The sequence below is a fragment of the Mustelus asterias genome, chromosome 22 (genome assembly GCF_964213995.1).
Source record: "Mustelus asterias chromosome 22, sMusAst1.hap1.1, whole genome shotgun sequence".
In the NCBI taxonomy this organism is placed as follows: Eukaryota; Metazoa; Chordata; class Chondrichthyes; order Carcharhiniformes; family Triakidae; genus Mustelus; species Mustelus asterias.
The window spans coordinates 22,399,153-22,422,314 of NC_135822.1; the positions used below are offsets into that span (position 1 = coordinate 22,399,153).

A 23,162-nucleotide genomic window follows, 5' to 3' on the forward strand; every position below is an offset into this window, starting at 1 on the left:
CACCTCGCAACATTCCAAAAGAAACACCTCGCAACATTCCAAAAGAAACACCCCGCAACATTCCAAAAGAAACACCCCGCAACATTCCAAAAGAAACACCCCGCAACATTCCAAAAGAAACACCCCGCAACATTCCAAAAGAAACACCCCGCAACATTCCAAAAGAAACACCTCGCAACATTCCAAAACCATCAACAACATTCCAAAAGAAACACCTCGCAACATTCCAAAACCATGAGCAACATTCCAAAAGAAACACCTCGCAACATCCTAAAACCATCAACAACATTCCAAATGAAACACCTCGCAACATTCCAAAAGAAACACCCCGCAACATTCTAAAACCATCAACAACATTCCAAATGAAACACTCCATAACATTCTAAAACCATCAGCAACATTCCAAAAGAAACACCTCGCAACATTCTAAAACCATCAACAACATTCCAAATGAAACACCTCGCAACATTCCAAAAGAAACACCTCGCAACATTCTAAAACCATCAACAACATTCCAAATGAAACACCTCGCAACATTCCAAAAGAAACACCTCGCAACATTCCAAAAGAAACACCCCGCAACATTCTAAAACCATCAACAACATTCCAAATGAAACACTCCATAACATTCTAAAACCATCAGCAACATTCCAAAAGAAACACCTCGCAACATTCTAAAACCATCAACAACATTCCAAATGAAACACCTCGCAACATTCCAAAAGAAACACCTCGCAACATTCTAAAACCATCAACAACATTCCAAATGAAACACTCCATAACATTCTAAAACCATCAACAACATTCCAAAAGAAACACCCCGCAACATTCTAAAACCATCAACAACATTCCAAATGAAACACTCCGCAACATTCTAAAACCATCAAAAACATTCCAAATGAAACACTCCGTAACATTCTAAAACCATCAACAACATTCCAAATGAAACATCCTGCAACATTCTAAAACCATCAACAACATTCCAAATGAAACACTCCGTAACATTCTAAAACCATCAACAACAATCCAAATGAAACACCCCGCAACATTCCAAATGAAACACCCCGCAACATTCCAAATGAAACACCCCGCAACATTCCAAATGAAACACCCCGCAACATTCCAAATGAAACACCCCGCAACATTCCAAATGAAACACCCCGCAACATTCCAAATGAAAGACCCCGCAACATTCCAAATGAATCACCCCGCAACATTCCAAATGAAACACCCCGCAACATTCCAAATGAAACACCCCGCAACATTCCAAAAGAAACACCCCGCAACATTCCAAAAGAAACACCCCACAACAGTCCAAAAGAAACACCCCGCAGCATTCCAAAAGAAACATCTCGCAACATTCCAAAAGATACACCCCGCAACATTCCAAAAGAAACACCCCGCAACATTCCAAAAGAAACACCCCGCAACATTCCAAAAGAAACACCCCGCAACATTCCAAAACCATCAGCAACATTCCAAAAGAAACACCCCGCAACATTCCAAAACCATCAACAACATTCCAAAACCATCAACAACATTCCAAAAGAAACACCCCGCAACATTCCAAAAGAAACATCGAGCAACATTCCAAGAAACACCCCGCAACATTCCAGAAGAAACACCCCGCAACATTCCAAAAGAAACACCTCGCAATATTCCAAAAGAAACACCCCGCAACATTCCAAAAGAAACACCCCGCAACATTCCAAAACCATCAACAACATTCCAAAAGAAACACCCCGCAACATTCCAAAACCATCAACAACATTCCAAAACCATCAACAACATTCCAAAAGAAACACCCCGCAACATTCCAAAAGAAACATCGAGCAACATTCCAAAAGAAACATCTCGCAACATTCCAGAAGAAACACCCCGCAACATTCCAAAAGAAACACCCCGCAACATTCCAAAAGCATCAACAACATTCCAAAACCATCAACAACATTCCAAAAGAAACACCCCGCAACATTCAAAAAGAAACACCTCGCAACATTCCAAAAGAAACACCTCGCAACATTCCAAAAGAAACACCTCGCAACATTCCAAAAGAAACACCTCGCAACATTCCAAAAGAAACACCTCGCAACATTCCAAAAGAAACACCCCGCAACATTCCAAAAGAAACACCCCGCAACATTCCAAAAGAAACACCCCGCAACATTCCAAAAGAAACACCCCGCAACATTCCAAAAGAAACACCTCGCAACATTCCAAAACCATCAACAACATTCCAAAAGAAACACCTCGCAACATTCCAAAACCATGAGCAACATTCCAAAAGAAACACCTCGCAACATCCTAAAACCATCAACAACATTCCAAATGAAACACCTCGCAACATTCCAAAAGAAACACCCCGCAACATTCTAAAACCATCAACAACATTCCAAAAGAAACACCCCGCAACATTCTAAAATCATCAACAACATTCCAAATGAAACACCTCGCAACATTCCAAAAGAAACACCCCGCAACATTCTAAAACCATCAACAACATTCCAAATGAAACACTCCATAACATTCTAAAACCATCAACAACATTCCAAAAGAAACACCCCGCAACATTCTAAAACCATCAACAACATTCCAAATGAAACACTCCGCAACATTCTAAAACCATCAACAACATTCCAAATGAAACACTCCGTAACCTTCTAAAACCATCAACAACATTCCAAAAAAAGCACCCTGCAACGTTCTAAAAACATCAAAAAAATTCCAAATGAAACACCCCGCAACATTCCTAAAGAAACACCCCGCAACATTCTAAAACCATCAACACTCCAAATGAAACACCCCGCAACATTCCTAAAGGAACACCCCGCAACATTCTAAAACCATCAACAACATTCCAAATGAAACATCCTGCAACATTCTAAAACCATCAACAACATTCCAAATGAAACATTCCGTAACATTCTAAAACCATCAACAACATTCCAAATGAAACACTCCGTAACATTCTAAAACCATCAACAACATTCCAAATGAAACACCCCGCAACATTCTAAAACCATCAACAACATTCCAAATGAAACACCCCGCAACATTCTAAAACCATCAACAACATTCCAAAAGAAACACCCCGCAGCATTCTAAAACCATCAACAACATTCCAAAAGAAACACCCCGCATCATTCCAAAAGAAACACCTCGCAACATTCCAAAAGAAAGAAACACCTCTCAACATTCCAAAAGAAACACCCCGCAATATTCCAAAAGAAACACCCCGCAACATTCCAAAAGAAACACCTCGCAACATTCCAAAAGAAACACCTCGCAACATTCCAAAAGAAACACCTCGCAACATTCCAAAAGAACCACCCCGCAACATTCCAAAAGAAACACCTCGCAACATTCCAAAAGAAACACCCCGCAACATTCCAAAAGAAACACCCCGCAATATTCCAAAAGAAACACCCCGCAACATTCCAAAAGAAACACCTCGCAACATTCCAAAAGAAACACCTCGCAACATTCTAAGAAATACCCTGCAACATTCCAAAAGAAACACCTCGCAACATTCCAAAACCATCAACAACATAAGACATAAGGCAGCAAATTAGAGGAGTAAATTGGAAGGAGGTATTCTCGGGGAAATGTACTGAAGAGAGGTGGCAGTTTTTCAAGGAATGTCTGTTGAGAGTTCTACAGGACAACGTTCCGAGCAGACAGGGTGGAGTTGGTAGGTTAAAGGAACCATGATGCACGAAAGCTGTGCGGGACCTAGTCGAGAAGAAAAAGAAAGCATACAAAAGGTTCAGAGAGCTTGACAAAGATAGGGATCTAGATGAGTATACGGCTTGTAGGAAGGGACTAAAGGAGGAAATTAGGAGAGCCAGAAGGGGTCACGAGAAGGCCCTGGCAGGTAGGATTAAGGAGAACCCCAAGGCGTTCTATAAATATGTGAAGAGTAAAAGGATGAGACGTGAAGGAATATGGCCTATAAAAGGTGAAGGCGGGAAAGTCTGTACGGAACCAGTAGAAATGGCAGAGGTGCTTAATGAGTATTTTGCCTCGGTTTTCACAGAGGAGAAGGACCTGGGTGCATGTACTGCGGGCTTGCGGTGGACTGAAAAGATTGAGTATGTGGACTTTAACAAAGAGGTTGTGCTGGAATCTTTGAATGGCATCAAGATAGATAAGTCGCCGGGTCCGGATGGGATGTACCCCAGGTTACTGTGGGAGGCGAGGGAAGAGATTGCAGAGCCTCTGGCGATGATCTTTGCGTCATCAATGGAGACTGGAGAGGTGCCGGAGGATTGGAGGATTGCGGATGTGGTTCCTATTTTCAAGAAGGGGAATAGGGATAGCCCAGGAAATTACCGACCGGTGAGTCTAACCTCAGTGGTTGGTAAGCTGATGGAGAAGATCCTGAGGGACAAGATTTATGAGCATTTAGAGAGGTTTAGTATGCTCAAGAATACTCAGCATGGCTTTGTCAAAGGCAGATCGTGCCTTACGAGCCTGGTGGAGTTCTTCGAAAATGTGATTAAACACATTGACGAAGGGAAAGCGGTAGATGTGGTTTATATAGATTTTAGCAAGGCGTTCGATAAGGTCCCCCATGAAAGGCTACTAGAAAAAGTGAGAGGGCATGGGATCCAAGAGGCTGCTGCCCTGTGGATCCAGAACTGGCTTGCCCAAAGGAGGCAGAGAGTGGGTATAGGTGGGTCTTTTTCTAAATGGAGGTCGGTCACCAGTGGTGTGCCCCAGGGATCTGTTCTGGGAAACCTTGCTGTTTGTCATTTTCATAAATGACCTGGATGAGGAAGTGGAGGGATGGGTTGGTACGTTTGCCGACGACACGAAGGTTGGTGGGGTTGTGGATAGTCTGGAGGGATGTCAGAAGTTACAGAGGGACATAGATAGGATGCAAGACTGGGCGGAGAAGTGGCAGATGGACTTCAACCCAGATAAATGCGTAGTGGTCCATTTTGGCAGGTCAAATGAGATGAAGGAGTACAATATAAAGGGGAAGACTCTTAGTACTGTAGAGGATCAGAAGGACCTTGGGGTCCGGGTCCATAGGACTCTAAAATCGGCCCCGCAGGTGGAGGAGGTGGTTAAGAAGGCGTATGGCGTGCTGGCCTTTATCAATCGAGGGATTGAGTTTAGGAGTCCGGGGATAATTATGCAGCTATATAAGACCCTCGTCAGACGCCACTTGGAGTACTGTGCTCAGTTCTGGTCGCCTCATTACAGGAAGGATGTGGAAAAGATTGAAAGGGTGCAGAGGAGATTTACAAGGATGTTGCCTGGATTGAGTGGCATGCCTTATGAGGATAGGCTGAGGGAGCTTGGTCTTTTCTCTTTGGAGAGACGTAGGATGAGAGGAGACCTAATAGAGGTATATAAGATGTTGAGAGGCATAGATCGGGTGGACTCAGAGGCTTTTTCCCAGGGTGGAAATGGCTGCTACGAGAGGACACAGGTTTAAGGTGCTGGGGGGTAGGTACAGGGGAAGTGTTAGGGGGAAGTTTTTCACACAGAGGGTGGTGGGCGAGTGGAATCGGCTGCCGTCAGTGGTGGTGGAGGCAAACTCAATAGGGTCTTTTAAGAGACTCCTGGATGAGTACATGGGACTTAATAGGATGGAGGGTTATAGGCAGGCCTAAAAGGTAGGGATATGTTCGGCACAACTTGTGGGGCCGAAGGGCCTGTTTTGTGCTGTAGTTTTCTATGTTTTCTACCTCGCAACATTCCAAAAGAAACACCCTGCAACATTCCAAAAGAAACACCCCGCAACATTCCAAAACCATCAACAACATTCCAAAAGAAACACCCCGCAACATTCCAAATGAAACACAACACAACATTCCAAAACCATCAACAACATTCCAAAAGAAACTCGCCGCAACATTCAAAAACCATCAACAACATTCCAAAAGAAACACCCCGCAACATTCCAAATGAAACACCCTGCAACATTCCATAAGAACCATCCCGCAACATTCTAAAACCATCAACAACATTCCAAAAGAAACAACCCGCAACATTCCAAAACCATCAACAACATTCCAAATGAAACACCTCGCAACATTCTAAAACCATCAACAACATTCCAAAAGAAACACCCCGCAACATTCCAAAAGAAACACCTCGCAACATTCCAAAAGAAACACCTCGCAACATTCCAAAACCATCAACATTCAAAATGAAACACCCCGCAACATTCCAAAAGAAACACCCCGCAACATTCCAAAACCATCAACACTCCAAAAGAAACATCTCGCAACATTCCAAATGAAACACCCCGCAACATTCCAAAAGAAACACCTTGCAACATTCCAAAAGAAACACCTCGCAACATTCCAAAAGAAACACCTCGCAACATTCCAAAAGAAACACCTCGCAACATTCCAAAACCATCAACATTCCAAATGAAACACCCCGCAACATTCCAAAAGAAACACCCCGCAACATTCCAAAAGAAACACCCCGCAACATTCCAAAAGAAACACCTCGCAACATTCCAAAAGAAACACCTCGCAACATTCCAAAAGAAACACCTCGCAACATTCCAAAAGAAACACCTCGCAACATTCCAAAAGAAACACCTCGCAACATTCCAAAACCATCAACATTCCAAAAGAAACACCCCGCAACATTCCAAAAGAAACACCTCGCAACATTCCAAAAGAAACACCTCGCAACATTCCAAAACCATCAACATTCCAAAAGAAACACCCCGCAACATTCCAAAGGAAACACCCCGCAACATTCCAAAAGAAACACCCCGCAACATTCCAAAAGAAACACCCCGCAACATTCCAAAAGAAACACCCCGCAACATTCCAAAAGAAACACCCCGCAACATTCCAAAAGAAACACCCCGCAACATTCCAAAAGAAACACCCCGCAACATTCCAAAAGAAACACCCCGCAACATTCCAAAAGAAACACCCCGCAACATTCCAAAAGAAACACCCCGCAACATTCCAAAAGAAACACCCCGCAACATTCCAAAAGAAACACCCCGCAACATTCCAAAAGAAACACCCCGCAACATTCCAAAAGAAACACCCCGCAACATTCCAAAACCATCAACATTCCAAATGAAACACCCCGCAACATTCCAAAACCATCAACAACATTCTAAAAGAAACACCCCGCAACATTCCAAAACCATCAACAACATTCCAAAAGAAACACCCCGCAACATTCCAAAACCATCAACAACATTCCAAATGAAACACCCCGCAACATTCTAAAACCATCAACATTACAAAAGAAACACCTCACAACATTCCAAAAGAAACACCCCGCAACATTCCAAAACCATCAACATTCCAAATGAAACACCCCGCAACATTCCAAAACCATCAACAACATTCTAAAAGAAACACCCCGCAACATTCCAAAACCATCAACAACATTCCAAAAGAAACACCCCGCAACATTCCAAAACCATCAACAACATTCCAAATGAAACACCCCGCAACATTCTAAAACCATCAACATTACAAAAGAAACACCTCGCAACATTCCAAAAGAAACACCCCGCAACATTCCAAAACCATCAACAACATTCCAAAAGAAACACCTCGCAACATTCCAAAAGAAACACCCCGCAACATTCCAAAACCATCAACAACATTCCAAAAGAAACACCCCGCAACATTCCAAAACCATCAACAACATTCCAAAAGAACCACCCCGCAACATTCCATAACCATCAACAACATTCCAAACGAAACACCCTGCAACATTCTAAAACCATCAACATTCCAAAAGAAACACCCCGCAACATTCCAAAAGAAACACCCCGCAACATTCCAAAAGAAACACCCTGCAACATTCCAAATGAAACACAAAGCAACATTCCAAAAGAAACACCCCGCAACATTCCTAAAGAAACACCCCGCAACATTCCAAATGAAACACAACGCAACATTCCAAAACCAACAACATTCCAAAAGAAACTCGCCGCAACATTCCAAATGAAACACAATGCAACATTCCAAACCATCAACATTCCAAAAGAAACACCCCGCAACATTCCAAAACCATCAACAACATTCCAAATGAAACACCCCGCAACATTCTAAAACCATCAACATTCCAAAAGAAACACCTCACAACATTCCAAAAAAAACACCCTGCAACATTCCAAAACCATCAACAACATTCCAAAAGAAACACCCCGCAACATTCCAAAAGAAACACCCCGCAACATTCCAAAAGAAACACCCCGCAACATTCCAAAAGAAACACAACGCAACATTCCAAATGAAACACCCTGCAACATTCCAAAACCATCAACATTCCAAAAGAAACACCCCGCAACATTCCAAATGAAACACCCCGCAACATTCCAAAACCATCAACAACATTCCTAAAGAAACACCCCGCCACATTCCAAATGAAACACAACGCAACATTCCAAAACCATCAACATTCCAGAAGAAACACCCCGCAATATTCCAAAAGAAACACCCCGCACCATTCCAAAAGAAACATCCCGCAACATTCCAAAAGAAACACCCCGCAACATTCCAAAAGAAACATCCCGCAACATTCCTAAAGAAACACCCCGCAACATTCCAAATGAAACACAACGCAACATTCCAAAACCATCAACATTCCAAAAGAAACACGCCGCAACATTCTAAAACCATCAACAACATTCCAAAAGAAACACCCCGCAACATTCCAAAAGAAACACCCCGCAACATTCCAAAAGAAACACCCCGCAACATTCCAAAAGAAACACCCCGCAACATTCCAAGACCATCAACAACATTCCAAATGAAACAACCCGCAACGCTCCAAAGAAAAGTCAATCCGCCTTATTTCCCAATGTTGATGGATCCTTTAAAAAAAATTTCCAGGATCTGGATCTGCATTTTAGCCGGTTCTTCTTTGGGCCATAACCCATCAATGTACCAAGTTTTGTTGGAATCTGTCCATTACTTTCCCAGATATATTGTTTGCAGACAAACAGATGAACAAACAAGGTTGAAAGCATTCCCGCTGCTTGATTTCAGTGGGGTCAGTGACTGCAAAGCCAACAAACTAGCTCAAACTTCATGGTCAGAACATACATCTGCAACTGAAGAACGCCAAGATCTCATTCAGCGACCTTCAACATTAAAATGTGAGCGCAGTTTAAATTATTCATTAAAATGACAGGTATTAATTGGTCCCCAAACACTTCAATGAGACATTCACTGAAACATGCTACAGGAACCCTGGCTGTTGGTGGCTCTGTGACCACTTCTCCTCAACTCACACTCACATGTATTACGACCTGGAACACCTAGATAACAAGGACACCTATGCCCGACTCCTATTTATTGACTACAGCTCAGCCTTCATCACTATTATTCCCACGAAATTCATCTCCAAACTCCATGGCCTGGGCCTCGGCACCTCCCTCTGCGACTGGATCCTGAACTTCCTAACTCACAGACCACAAACAGCAAGGATAGGCAACAACACCTCCTCCACGATCATCCTCAACACCGGTGCCCCACAGGGCTGTGTTCTCAGCCCCCAACTGTACTCCCTAAACACCGATGACTGTGCGGCCAAATTCCCCTCCAATTCGATTTTCAGGTCTGCTGATGACATCACCGTAGTGGGTCGGATCTCAAACAATGATTAGACAGAGTATAGGAATGAGATAGAAAATCTGGTGAACTGGTGCAGCAACAATAATCTCTCCCTCAATGTCAACAAAATGAAGGAGACTGTCATCGACTTCAGGAAGCGTAAAGGAGAACAGGAGATCGAGAACTTCAAGTTTTTAGGTGTCCAGATCACCAACAACCTGTCCTGGTCCCCCCATGCTGAACTATAGTTAAGAAAGTCCACCAATGCCTCTACTTTCTCAGAAGACTAAGGAAATTTGGCATGTCAGCTACAGCTCTCACCAACATTTACAGATACACCACAGAAAGCATTCTTTCCGGTTATGTCACAGCTTGGTGTGGCTCCTGCTCTGCCCAAGACTGCAAGGAACTACAAAAGGTCGTGAATGTAGCCCAATCCATCACGCAAACCAGCCTCCCATCCATTGACTGTGTCTACACTTCCCGTTGCCTCAGCAAAGCAGCCAGCATAATTAAGGACCCCACGCACCCCGGACATTCTCTCTTCCACCTTCTTCCGTCAGGAAAAAGATACAAAAGTTTGAGGTCACGTACCAACCAACTCGAGAACAGCTTCTTCCCTGCTGCCATCAGACTTTTGAATGGACTCACCTTGCATTAAGTTGATCTTTCTCTACACCCTAGCTATGACTGTAACACTACATTCTGCACTCTCTCATTTCCTTCTCTATGAACGGTATGCTTTGTCTGTATAGCGCGCAAGAAACAATACTTTTCACTGTATGTAAATACATGTTAAACTTCTCACTGTGTTTACCCCAGTCCAACGCCGGCATCTCCACATCGTAAATACATGTGACAATAATAAATCAAATCAAAATCAAACTCCATTAGAAGCTTCATGTATGGGTCTGCGTCCTACAATGCGGTTGACACCTTTTGCCGCTGCGGGTTCTTCCCAAATGTAGTTTGTGGGGGTGGGGGTCAACGGACCTTTGCATGGTGCTGTATCGCCCGCTACGATTCCCATGGCGCGCAGGACAGGATAATTCCACCCCTTAGTCTTTGCATTTAAAGAACAAACAACAGTACAACACAGGACAGGCCCTTGGGCCCACCAAGCCTGCTCCGACATACAAGGCCCCTCCTAAACTAAAGACATTTTGCCTCTATGCGGTCTGCATCCCTCTATTCCCGACCTATTCATGCATCCGTCAAGATGCCTCTCAAACATTTATTGAGAAAACTCCCACAGGCAGAACCACAACGGAAACCGTGTACCAGAGAAAAGGTCACTGTGTTGACCCAGCTTCTCGAATACAAGGTAGAATAATTCTGTAGATAAAAGCAAAATACTGCGGATGCTGGAATCTGAAACAAAAACAGAAAATGCTGGAAAGTCTCAGCAGGTCTGACAGCATCTGTGGGAGGGAGAATAGAGACAACGTTTTGAATCTAGATGATCCTTCGTCAGAAGGGGCAAGTAACATCTGCACTGAAGAAAGGTCATCAACACTCGAAACGTTGGCTCTATTCTTGCTCCACAGAATAATTCTATAAATGCAAGAATGAGGTGCTGTTGGAACAAAGCATTCTCAACGATACAGAAGCAGCGATTAGAGCACTGAAATGTTGGACCCATGTATAAACCCAGATATAAATGTTCCACACAGACACGCCAACTCCACCATCTCTCAAATTCAGAGATAAACTGTTAAAAATCAAGAGATCTGGTGTAGAAACGAGCTGCTAACCCAATTGCAATTGACAATTCATCTCCAAATGTCAGTACTGGTCCATTCAATCTCTAACAGGCCCAAGCTCTTTATAAAAACACATTGAAAATGCTTTGCAAAAACAAACTAAAATCCAACCTCTTATCCATCACCCTCCCACTACAGCCATTGTAGGCTGAAAGCAGCTGTATCCTAATTGGATGAAATCTAACCCATATGTTCCACTTTCACGCAATACATTTATCTACAGTAGACTTCCAAAGGGGAGTTCTTTAAAATATGGTACATATGAATTAGGAGCAGGAGTCGGCCACTCGGCCCCTCGAGTCTGCTGTGCTATTCAATAAGACCATGGTTAATCTGACTGTAACCTCCCATCTGCCCCTGGTAACCTTTGACACCAACACCAGCCCTTGCCATCACCGCCCCCTCACCGCCATTATCTATCTAGCTCGGCCTTGCAAACATTTGGAGTGGCACAGTGGTTAGCACTGCTGCTTCACAGCGCCAGGGACCTGGGTTCAATTCCAGCCTTGGGTCACTGTCTGTGTGGAGTTTGCACGTTCTCCCCGTGTCTGCGTGGGTTTCCTCCGGGTGCTCCGGTTTCCTTCCACAGTCCAAAGATGTGCGAGTTAGGTTGATTGACCATGCTAAATTGCCTCTAGTGTCAGGGGATTAGCAGGGTAAATATGTGGGGTTACGGGTATAGGGCCTGGGTGGGATTGTTGTCAGTGCAGACTCGATGGGCTGAATGGCCTCCTTCTGCACTGCAGTGATTCTATGATTCAAAGACGCTGCTTTGACTGCCTTTTGAGGAAGAGAGTTCCAAAGACTCACTTCCCTCAAGAGAGGATATTTATTCTCACCTCTGTTTCAAATGGATGACCCCTTTACCTTGACCCCGGTTCTAGATTCCCCCACAAGAGGAAACATTCTCTCCACATCCAGATGTGGTCCCACCAGCCTATCCTACACAACTGCAATAGCTTGTGTGTCACTGGACCAGTGGTGGGCACTGGGGGTCACATGTGGCCCATCTGGGTTCTGAGTGCAGCCCACGAGACAATTTTGCTGACCGTTGCCCACACGTGGTGTTGCCACATTTCGCTGATTTCCATCTGCGTAGATTTTTTTCCTGCTGGCATGACGGAAGTGATTCGCACATAAAGCAAGGGCAAGTGAAGTGAGGTGCGTGCTGATTGCTCACAACACTGACTGTGAGAGCCGTGCGCTCCCTCTGTGTCCAAAGTATAAATATTTCTTTTGTTTTTACCATTTGAAATTGATGATAGCTCTATTAATATATAAATTATTAAGCATTTTCTGTAACTCATTATGAAATATTCGGCGTGTATTAAATATTTTAAATCTTATTCATGGGGGTCATGGTTAGTGAACAAGCCTGATTTCAACCTTGTGGCCCACTCATTAGCCAGGTTTGCCCATCAGATGTACCTCACCTAGAAATGTTCAGGTATCAGTTACCAGTTTCAAAGATTGGAATTAACATTGTGATATCTTGAAACAATTTAATCGAACAAATGTCCCATGGAAAAGATACTTAATGGCACAGTGGTTAGCGCTGCTGCCTCGCAGCACCAGGGACCTGGGTTCGATTCCTGGCTTGGGTCACTGTCTGTGTGGAGTCTGCACGTTCTCCCCGTGGCTGCGTGGGTTGCCTCCAGCTGCTCCGGTTTCCTCCCACAGTCCGAAGGATATGCTGGTCAGGTGCATTGGCCATGCTAAATTATCCCTCAGTGTATCCGAACAGGTGCCGGAGTGTGGCGACTCGGGGATTTTCACAGTAACTTCATTGCTATGTTAATGTGAGCCTACTTGTGACATTAATTAAATAAACTTTAAACTTAATGAAGAGTACATCTGTATGGTTCTTTGCGTAACAACTGGCAACAATTTGTAAATTAGCAGAACACTTTACATCTCAAAGTGCAAAACAGCAATAGAAAGCCCAAAAACAAAGAGTACATTGGGAAATGAAAGACATAATCGAAGGAGTGTGTTGTAGGGATTTTCTTTTTAAAAAGCAAAAGTTTATTTATTAGTCACAAGTAAGGCTTACATTAACGCTGCAATGAAGTTACTGTGAAAATCCCCTAGTTGCCACACTCCGGCGCCTGTTCGGGTACACTGAGGGAGAATTTAGCATGGCCAATGCACCTAACCAGCACGTCTTTCGGACTGTGGGAGGAAACCGGAGCACCTGGAGGAAACCCACGCAGATACGGGGAGAACATGCAGACTCCGCACAGACAGTGACCCAAGCCAGGAATCGAACCCACGTCCCTGGCGCTGTGAGGCAGCAGTGCTAACCCACTGTGCCACCGTGTCACCCCAACAGAGAAGATGGAGAGAACGGAGTAGAGAGGGTGAAAGTGTAGTGGCTGAATGAAGGGTCGGTAATAGGGAAGGGGTGAAAAAGAAGAGGCTGGCTGTTAGCCAAGTGGAGGGAGCATGCAAGAATTTGAAAATTAGGCTAAATTATGATGTCAGCCCCCTGAAGCATCGAAATCACTGGATCTTGGCGAAGATGTGATGACGACAGGGCAAGTGAGGATGTGATTTGCAGACATAAGTGTGTATCAAAATCAAATGTAAAAATGTAAGGCCTAGACTAACTTCACAAAGCACTTTAGAGTTTCTGGCCTGAGTCTTAACCAGGAGAAAACTATGCAATTATCCCTTCTGTGTCAGACAGTCTGCAACTTACATTCAGCTCAACAGCTTGGAGCCTGAGTGACTCAAAGCAAAAGTCATTTCCTGCAGATGTGCCAATGCAAAAACTCCCACACATGCTCCCTATATACCCTCCTGGTCAGGGTTTTTACTTAAAAAGAAAGAGGGGGCACCGAAATTAGGTGAAGCTGCAAATAAAGACGATAATGATATCTCTAAATCGGATTCATCCCTGTCCAGTTGCTCTGAACGGCAACATTCCTGCTGTAAACATCATAGAATATCATAGAAACCCTACAGTACAGAAAGAGGCCATTCGGCCCATCGAGTCTGCACCGACCACAATCCCACCCAGGCCCTACCCCCATATCCCTACATATTTTACCCACTAATCCCTCTAATCTACGCATCCCAGGACACTAAGGGGCAATTTTAGCATGGCCAATCAACCTCACCCGCACATCTTTGGACTGTGGGAGGAAACCGGAGCACCCGGAGGAAACCCACGCAGACACGAGGAGAATGTGCAAACTCCACACAGACAGTGACCCGAGCCGGGAATCGAACCCAGGTCCCTGGAGCTGTGAAGCAGCAGTGCTAACCCACTGTGCTACATGCAGCAGAGGGGACAGGATTGTTTGTCTTGCATCTCCATTCACACACACACAGACACACACCAAAGGGAATAGCGGGGGAGCATTGAAAAGGATGAGCAGGCAGATCATCGACGCCTTTAAACCATGTCCGAGATCTTTCTTCCGTGGCCAACAAATCCCAGAGTGGGACTCGAACCCAGAGCTTGGGGTTCAGAGGCGGGGACGCTACCCACTGAGCCACACAATCTCCAGGGAGGGAGCGGGGAGAGAGAAACAAGATTATCTCCTTATAATGAATTCACATTAAAAGAGAGAGAGGCGAGCGTGCAGGATGGAGGCAGTCGTTTCCTGGAGTTGTTCACAGAATCTATTTGCACAGGCAGGATGTGTGTCTTCGCAATCAGGCTGGAGGCCGCGTTCTCTCCAGCCGAGGGGAAATTCACATTCCAAAGCACCAAATACAACAACAACAACTTGTCAGTACATAGCACCTTAAGAATGATAAAATGGTCCAAGGCACTTCAGAGAAAGTGTTATCCAGTAAAAATGGACCCCAGGCCACACAAGGAGAAATCAAGAATTCCTAATCGAAGTATTTGCGACCTAACCAATGCAGAGTGGAGGGAATTGCAAAGGCAGGAAGGGACCTCACACAAAGAAACAAGCTGAATCGAATCTCAAAAATGAAGTCCAACGAGTTTGCCTTCATCATTTGTTTTACAATTTAACATCGCACAGTCATTCCACATTCCCAAAGACTGACCCTACAATTTTCAATAAAGGCAGGATTCCTTCTGCTCTGTAATCCACACTGGACCAAATTACAGCTTTTATTCTTTATTCCATCCGTCTCCATGGCAACTGTCTCAGACTGAACCAGACTGTCTGGAAATTCAACCTTCTCTTCAATCCAAAACTGCATTCTGGTCTCCATAACAACAACTTGCATTTATTTATTCGCCTGTACTAGAGTACAATGTCCCAAAGTGCTTCAACAGGAATCAGACTAGAATCTGTCTGTCTGTCCCCCATCGCTGTAACCTCCCCCCGTCCCCTTCACTGTAACCTCTCCATCACTGTAACCTCCCCCCCGTCCCCTTCACTGTAACCTCTCCCCGTCCCCTTCACTGTAACCTCTCCATCGCTGTAACCTCCCCTCGTCCCCTTCACTGTAACCTCTCCCCGTCCCCTTCACTGTAACCTCTCCATCGATGTAACCTCCCCCCGTCCCCTTCACTGTAACCTCTCCATCGATGTAACCTCCCCCCGTCCCCTTCACTGTAACCTCTCCCCGTCCCCTTCACTGTAACCTCTCCCCGTCCCCTTCACTGTAACCTCTCCATCGATGTAACCTCCCCCCGTCCCCTTCACTGTAACCTCTCCATCGATGTAACCTCCCCCCGTCCCCTTCACTGTAACCTCTCCCCGTCCCCTTCACTGTAACCTCTCCCCGTCCCCTTCACTGTAACCTCTCCATCGATGTAACCTCCCCCCGTCCCCTTCACTGTAACCTCTCCCCGTCCCCTTCACTGTAACCTCTCCCCGTCCCCTTCACTGTAACCTCTCCCCGTCCCCTTCACTGTAACCTCTCCATCGATATAACCTCCCCCAGTCCCCATCGCTGTAACCTCCCCCCCGTCCCCTTCACTGTAACCTCTCCATCGATGTAACCTCCCCCCGTCCCCTTCACTGTAACCTCTCCCCGTCCCCTTCACTGTAACCTCTCCCCGTCCCCTTCACTGTAACCTCTCCATCGATGTAACCTCCCCCCGTCCCCTTCACTGTAACCTCTCCATCGATGTAACCTCCCCCCGTCCCCTTCACTGTAACCTCTCCCCGTCCCCTTCACTGTAACCTCTCCCCGTCCCCTTCACTGTAACCTCTCCATCGATGTAACCTCCCCCCGTCCCCTTCACTGTAACCTCTCCCCGTCCCCTTCACTGTAACCTCTCCCCGTCCCCTTCACTGTAACCTCTCCCCGTCCCCTTCACTGTAACCTCTCCATCGATATAACCTCCCCCAGTCCCCATCGCTGTAACCTCCCCCCCGTCCCCTTCACTGTAACCTCTCCATCGCTGTAACCTCCCCCCATCCCCATCGCTGTAACCTCCCCCCGTCCCCATCGCTGTAACCTCCCCCCGTCCCCATCGCTGTAACCTCCCCCTGTCCCCATCGCTGTAACCTCCCCCTGCCCCCATCGCTGTAACCTCCCCCTGTCCCCATCGCTGTAACCTCCCCCCGTCCTCATCACTGTAACCTCCCCCCGCCCCCATCGCTGTAACCTCCCCGTCCCCATCGCTGTAACCTCCCCCTGCCCCCATCGCTGTAACCTCCCCCTGTCCCCATCGCTGTAACCTCCCCCTGTCCCCATCGCTGTAACCTCCCCCTGTCCCCATCGCTGTAACCTCCCCCTGTCCCCATCGCTGTAACCTCCCCCTGTCCCCATCGCTGTAACCTCCCCCTGTCCCCATCGCTGTAACCTCCCCCTGCCCCCATCGCTGTAACCTCCCCCTGTCCCCATCGCTGTAACCTCCCCCCGTCCTCATCACTGTAACCTCCCCCCGCCCCCATCGCTGTAACCTCCCCGTCCCCATCGCTGTAACCTCCCCCTGCCCCCATCGCTGTAACCTCCCCCTGTCCCCATCGCTGTAACCTCCCCCTGTCCCCATCGCTGTAACCTCCCCCTGTCCCCATCACTGTAACCTCCCCCTGTCCTCATCACTGTAACCTCCCCCTGTCCCCATCACTGTAACCTCCCCCTGTCCCCATCGCTGTAACCTCCTTCTAACAAGCCACGTCCATCCTCACCCACAAACATTTCATTTCCGTGACTCTGCACTCTGCACTGAGAGGCCCGGGGTCCATTTTTACTGGATAACACTTTCTCTGAAGTGCCTTGGACCATTTTACCATTCTTAAGGTGCTATGTACTGACTAGTTGTTGTTGTTGTATTTGGTGCTTTGGAATGTGAATTTCCTCCCTCCTTTCACCCACTGGTGGTGATAGTGCTCTTAGTCGCCCAGGCCCCCTCCAACACTCCGGAATTTCCTCCCCAATTCCTCCTGCCTCTGCTTGCAGAGGGTTCTTAAAGCCACTACAATCACCAGTCTCATTCCTTCTTCAGCTTGAAGAAGGAATTCCTACTTTGGAAATGTACTTCTACCGTCTACTTTAAAATACAATTTCAATGTAAACATGGCCCAACCATCTTCAGTAATGACCTGCCCTCCATAAGGTCAGAAGTGGGGATGTTGACTGGTGATTACAGAGTGTTCAATTCCATCTGCAACTCCTCAGATAATGAAGCAATCTGTCCGTGTGCAGCAAAACAAGTGCCAGGCACCACCTTCAGTGGACATTCAATGGCATTACCATGGCTAAATCCTCCATCACCAACACATTGGGAATCACCATTAATGGGAAACTGAACAGGGTTGACCATATAAATACTGTGGCTACAACAGCAGATCAGAGGCTGGGAATTCTGTAGTGAGCATTTCACCTCCTGACTCCCCAAACCATCTACAAGGCACAAGTCAGGAGTGTGATAGAATTCTCTCCTCTCGCCTGGATGAGTGCAACTCCAACAGTGCTCAAGAAGCTCGACACCGTGCCAGCAAAGCAGCCCACTTGAATGGCACCCCATCCACCACCTTCACATTCACTCCCTCCACTACCAATTCACAGTGGCAGCTGAGCGCACCACCTTCAAGATGCACTGTAGGAACTCACCAAGGCTCCTGTGACAGCACCTTCCAAACCTGTGACTTCTACCACCTGGAAGGTAAGGACGGCAGATACAAGGGAACGCCACAATCTGCAAGTTTCCCTCCAAGTCACTCACCATCAAAACTTGGAAATATATCACTGTTACTAAAAGCCTTTGATTTGTCACATGTATTAGTATACAGTGAAAGGTATCGTTTCTGGCGCGCTATACAGACAAGCATACCGTTCATAAAGGAAAGGAGAGAGTGCAGAATATAGTGTTACAGTCATAGCTAGGGTGTAGAGAAAGATCAACTTAATATGAGGCAGGTCCATTCAAATGTCTGATGGCAGCATGGAAGAAACTGTTAATGTAAGAATATCATCACCATCGTGGACTGCAGCAGCTCAAGACGATGGCTCACTTTCAATGTTCCTGTAGCCGTACGTCAACACAGAAGACATCACAGAGACTCAACACAAGTCAGCACCTTTACGATATTGCTTATATATGAGATTATTCATGAAGATCCCTCCTTCTCAACCTTGCCCTTTGCCTGAAGTGCGGTGATCCTCAGGTTAAATCACAAAGGGAAGAGCAGCCTATGGGCATCTGGGATTACGACAACATAACTTAAGAGTCAGAGGGCAGAATTTTCCTGTCCCACCTGCCACAGGAATCGTAGCGGGCATGGGCAGACCATGCAAAGGTGCGTTGACCTCGGGTGGGAATTTCTGGCCTTGGGGTGAGTGTGGCCAGAAAGTCCTGCACATAGAGTCATAGAGACAAACAGCATGGAAACAAGCCCTTCGGCCCAAAATGTCCCTGTTGGCCAGGTTTCCTAAACTCAACTAGTCCCATCTGTCTGGGATATCCATATTCCTCTAAACCTTTCCTATCCATGTACCTGTCCAAACGTCCTTTCAATGTTGTAATTGTACCCGCCCCTACCACCTCCTCTGGCAACTCATTTCATATACGTACCACCCTGTGTGTGAAAAAGTTGCCCCTCGGCTCCCTTTTAAATCTTTCCCCTCTCACCTTAAACCTATCCCCTACCCTACCTTGGCTATCCATCTTACCTCTGCCCCTCATGATTTTATAAACTTACTTTTATGTGACCACACAAAAATAATTCAAAGTCACTGCGCACTTAACTGGACATGTACAACAACAAGAATGAGAGGTGGCATAGCCCACCTTCTCAAAGGAAAGTTGGGATTGCAGCAAGCGCTGGTCTTGCCAACAATTCCTACATGCCAAGATGACTAAAACAAAATGTTTGCTGCTACACATTAACCATATGCCCTCTACGGAGACCAGAATAGCTCTCGCTAAACATTGCAGCGAAGCTGTGTAATTATTAACTCACTCCGTGCAGACAACATTGACAGAATAGAATCAACACTGAGATTGGAGCAAAAAAGCAGCTGAGATTGGAGCAAGAGACTCACAGTGTTCCCGACAACGACAACTTATATAGCATCTTTAACATAATAAAATGTCCCAAGGTGCTTCGTAGGATCATTATTAAAAAAAGTACATCACCAAGCCACATAAGGAAATATTAGGTCAGATAACGAAAAGCTTGGTCAAAGAGGTAGGGTTTAAGTTTATTTATTAGTGTCACAAGTACGTTAACACTGCAATGAAGTTACTGTGAAAATCCCCTAGTGGCCACACTCCAGCGTCTGTTCGGGTACACCGAGGAAGAATTTAGCACGGCCAACGCACCTAACCAGCACGTCTTTCGGACTGTGGGAGGAAACCGGAGCACCCGGAGGAAACCCACGCAGATACAAGGAGAATGTGCAGACTCCGCACAGACAGCGACCCAAGCCGGGAATTGAACTCGGGTCCCTGGCGCTGTGAGGCAGCAGTGCGAACCGCTGTACCATCGTGCAGGAGAGGCGGGGAGCTGTAGAGAGGGTATTTCAGAGCTGGTAGACCGAGGCAACTGAAGGCACGACCACCAGTAACTGAGCAATTTAAATGGGGAATGCTGAAGAGGCCAGAATTAGAGGAGTGTACATATCTTGAATGGCTGTAGGGCTGGTGGAGATCACAGAGATGGGGAGCGCTAAGGCCACGGGAGGGGTTTGAAAGCAAATGAGAATTTTTAAATCAATCAAAATAACAAATGTCACGCACACGCATTCTCTTAAGTGGCGTGTCTGACTCTTAGTCTTGCCTCAGGGAGCAGTATAATATAAAGCACAGGCGACACCGCAATTCCCCATATGTGTACATAGAAGCAAATTACTGCGGATGCTGGAATCGGAATCGAAAACAGGAAATGCTGGAAAATCTCAGCAGGTTTAGCAGCATCTGTTGAGAGAAAACAGAGTCAACAATTGGAGTCTGGCTGACTCTTCATCAGAGCTCTACTCTCTCTCCACAGATGCTGTCAGACCTGCTGAGATTTTCCAGCATTTTCTGTTTTTGCTTTGGACCACAATTCTCATCCTTGTTCAGGAATCACTAACTACTGACTGCGGGACAAGATGCATCAGGACCGAATATTCAAAGATTTTGCATTTATTCTGAATGCACTGTTATCTGAATTCATTATAATCTTAAAACTTTTGGCAGTAGCATTGGCACGCATTTATTGTAATCTGAACTGATTGTAATCTTTAACGTTTTGGCACCAGTATTGACACACACTTACAGTAATCTGAATTTAATATTTTAAAGGTTTTAAAATCCCTACAGTACAGAAGCAGGCCATCAAGTCTGTACCGACCACAATCCCACCCAGGCCCTATTCCCGGAACCCCACACATTTACCTTGCGACACGAGGGCCAATTTAGCATGGCCAGTCAACCTAACCCGCACATCTTTGGCCTCTTTGAAGGTCAAACCAAATAAACAAACTCAAATGAAATCAGGGCAAAGTAAAAGGGGCAGTTCCCCAAAAGGAGGGGATATGTTCAGCATAACCTTCTTGTTCTTGTACTCTAAAGTTTATTTATTAGTGTCACAAGTAGGCTTCCATTAACACTGCAATGAAGTTACTGTGAAAATCCCCCAGTCGCCACACTCTGTTCGGATACACTGAGGGAGAATTTAGCATGGCCAATGCACCTAACCAGCACGTCTTTGGAGTGTGGGAGGAAACCAGTGCACCCGGAGGAAACCCACGCAGACACGGGGAGAACGTGCAGACTCCGCACAGACAGTGACCCAAGCCGGGAATCGAACCCGGGTCCCTGGTGCTGTGAGGCAGCAGTGCCAGAGTCATTGGTACCATTTTGGTTGTAATCTGAATTTATCATAATCTTAACAGAAAATGCTGGAAAATCTCAGCAGGTCTGACAGCATCTGTGGAGAGAGAATAGAGCTAATGTTGCGAGTCTGGATGACCCTTCGTCAGAGCTGAATTCTCTTTAGTCCTCTTTAGCTCTGATGAAGGATCATCCAGACTCAAAACGTTGGCTCTATTCTCTCTCTGCAGATGCTGTCAGACCTGCTGAGATTTTCCAGCATTTTCTGTCTTTGTTTCAGATTCCAGCATCTGCAGTATGTTACCTCTATTACAATTTTTAAGGTCTTGCTACCAGTATTGGCAAAATTGCTGTAGTCTGAATTTTGCAATCTTCTTAAAAGTTTTGGCACATCTGTACTCACACCCACTTCCCCCACAGCTCTGTGCAACACGACTTCCTTGTCGAAAATGACTTACTTCTCAAAAATGCCAATGAGCTTCTTCCTGTTCCTGATGGGTTCCGAGTCCTCCTCGAACTCCTCCATCTCCTTGCCCAGGAAGACCTCCTGGTGGAAGTCCTTGTTCAGGACACCCCCTTTCTCCAGCTTGAGGCCGTTCAGGTGGTCGGGGGGCTGGATCTCGTTCTCCTCCTTGCTGACGCCCGACTTCTCCCTCCTGATGGCCGAGTTGTTGGTGGGCCGAGCCTGCACGCCCACCAGTAGGAAGACACAGAGGGAGGCCAGGCAGAGACTGGCCAGGCTGCCCAGCACACACCTGAGCCGTCTCACCTTCATGGTGTGTGGGAGAGAGGGAGGGAGGGAGAGAGAGAGAAACTAACAAGAGGTGAGTTCAGATGAAACGCGCCGCACATTCACAAGCTGCGTCAATTTCAGCTACCTGTCATATCAGTCTAGACAAGACAGAGAGAGAGAGATTCTCCCCTCCTGCACTTCACTGGGACTGAGAGAGAACCTGTCAGTGTCCCCAACCAACCTGCAGACCTCTCTTCGTACACGTGGCTGCCCCAGATCTTTCAGAGAACCTGCAGTACAAAAGGACTGCGAACAGGAAGCCCACGCTGAAATAAATAAATAACCCGCTGGGGGAAAGCAGAGAGGCTGCTTTCAGCAAGATCAGACTCTGGTGAATGAGGAAGTACTTGGGTCTCTCTCTCCCTCTCTCTCACTGGCTCTCCCTAGCCTGGATGACTTTACTTTCTCTCACTCTGCCCCTCCTCTGGGAAATGAATGACTGCGCTCAGGCTGGAAAGGGGAGGGAGGGAGCGCTGAGCGCAGCAAGAACTTGCTGGAGAAACTCAACCTCTGTGCAAAGAGGGAAAAACAGACATGGACGGAAACATGGAGTCACACTGGACTCGAAACGTTAACCAAAATACTGTGGATGCTGGAATCTGAAACAAAAACAGAAAAACCCAGCAGAACCTGCTGAGTTCCAGCATTTTCTGTTTTTGTTTGAAACATTAACTCTTATTTTTCTCTCTCTCCACAGATGCTTCCGGACCCGCTGAGTTTATCCAGCATTTTCTGTTCTTATTTCAGAATTCCAGCATCTGCATTTTGTTTTTATTGACTTGTATTTATCTATTATCATTCAAGTCATAAAATATACCCGGTGCTTCACTGGGGCTGTATGT

The 23,162-nt window shown here is 46.1% G+C and overlaps 1 protein-coding gene across 1 annotated transcript in view; it reads right to left on the bottom strand.

The window, feature by feature from the left end:
• sdf4 (stromal cell derived factor 4) overlaps positions 1-22,695 on the bottom strand; it is an 89,284-nt gene extending 66,589 nt beyond the window's left edge. Inside the window, exon 1 of the mRNA XM_078238904.1 lies at positions 21,986-22,695. Within this exon, the coding sequence (XP_078095030.1) occupies positions 21,986-22,302 (317 nt within the window). The 5' untranslated portion in view covers positions 22,303-22,695. The remainder of the gene's footprint in view (positions 1-21,985) is intronic.
• Positions 22,696-23,162: the final 467 nt, after the last annotated feature.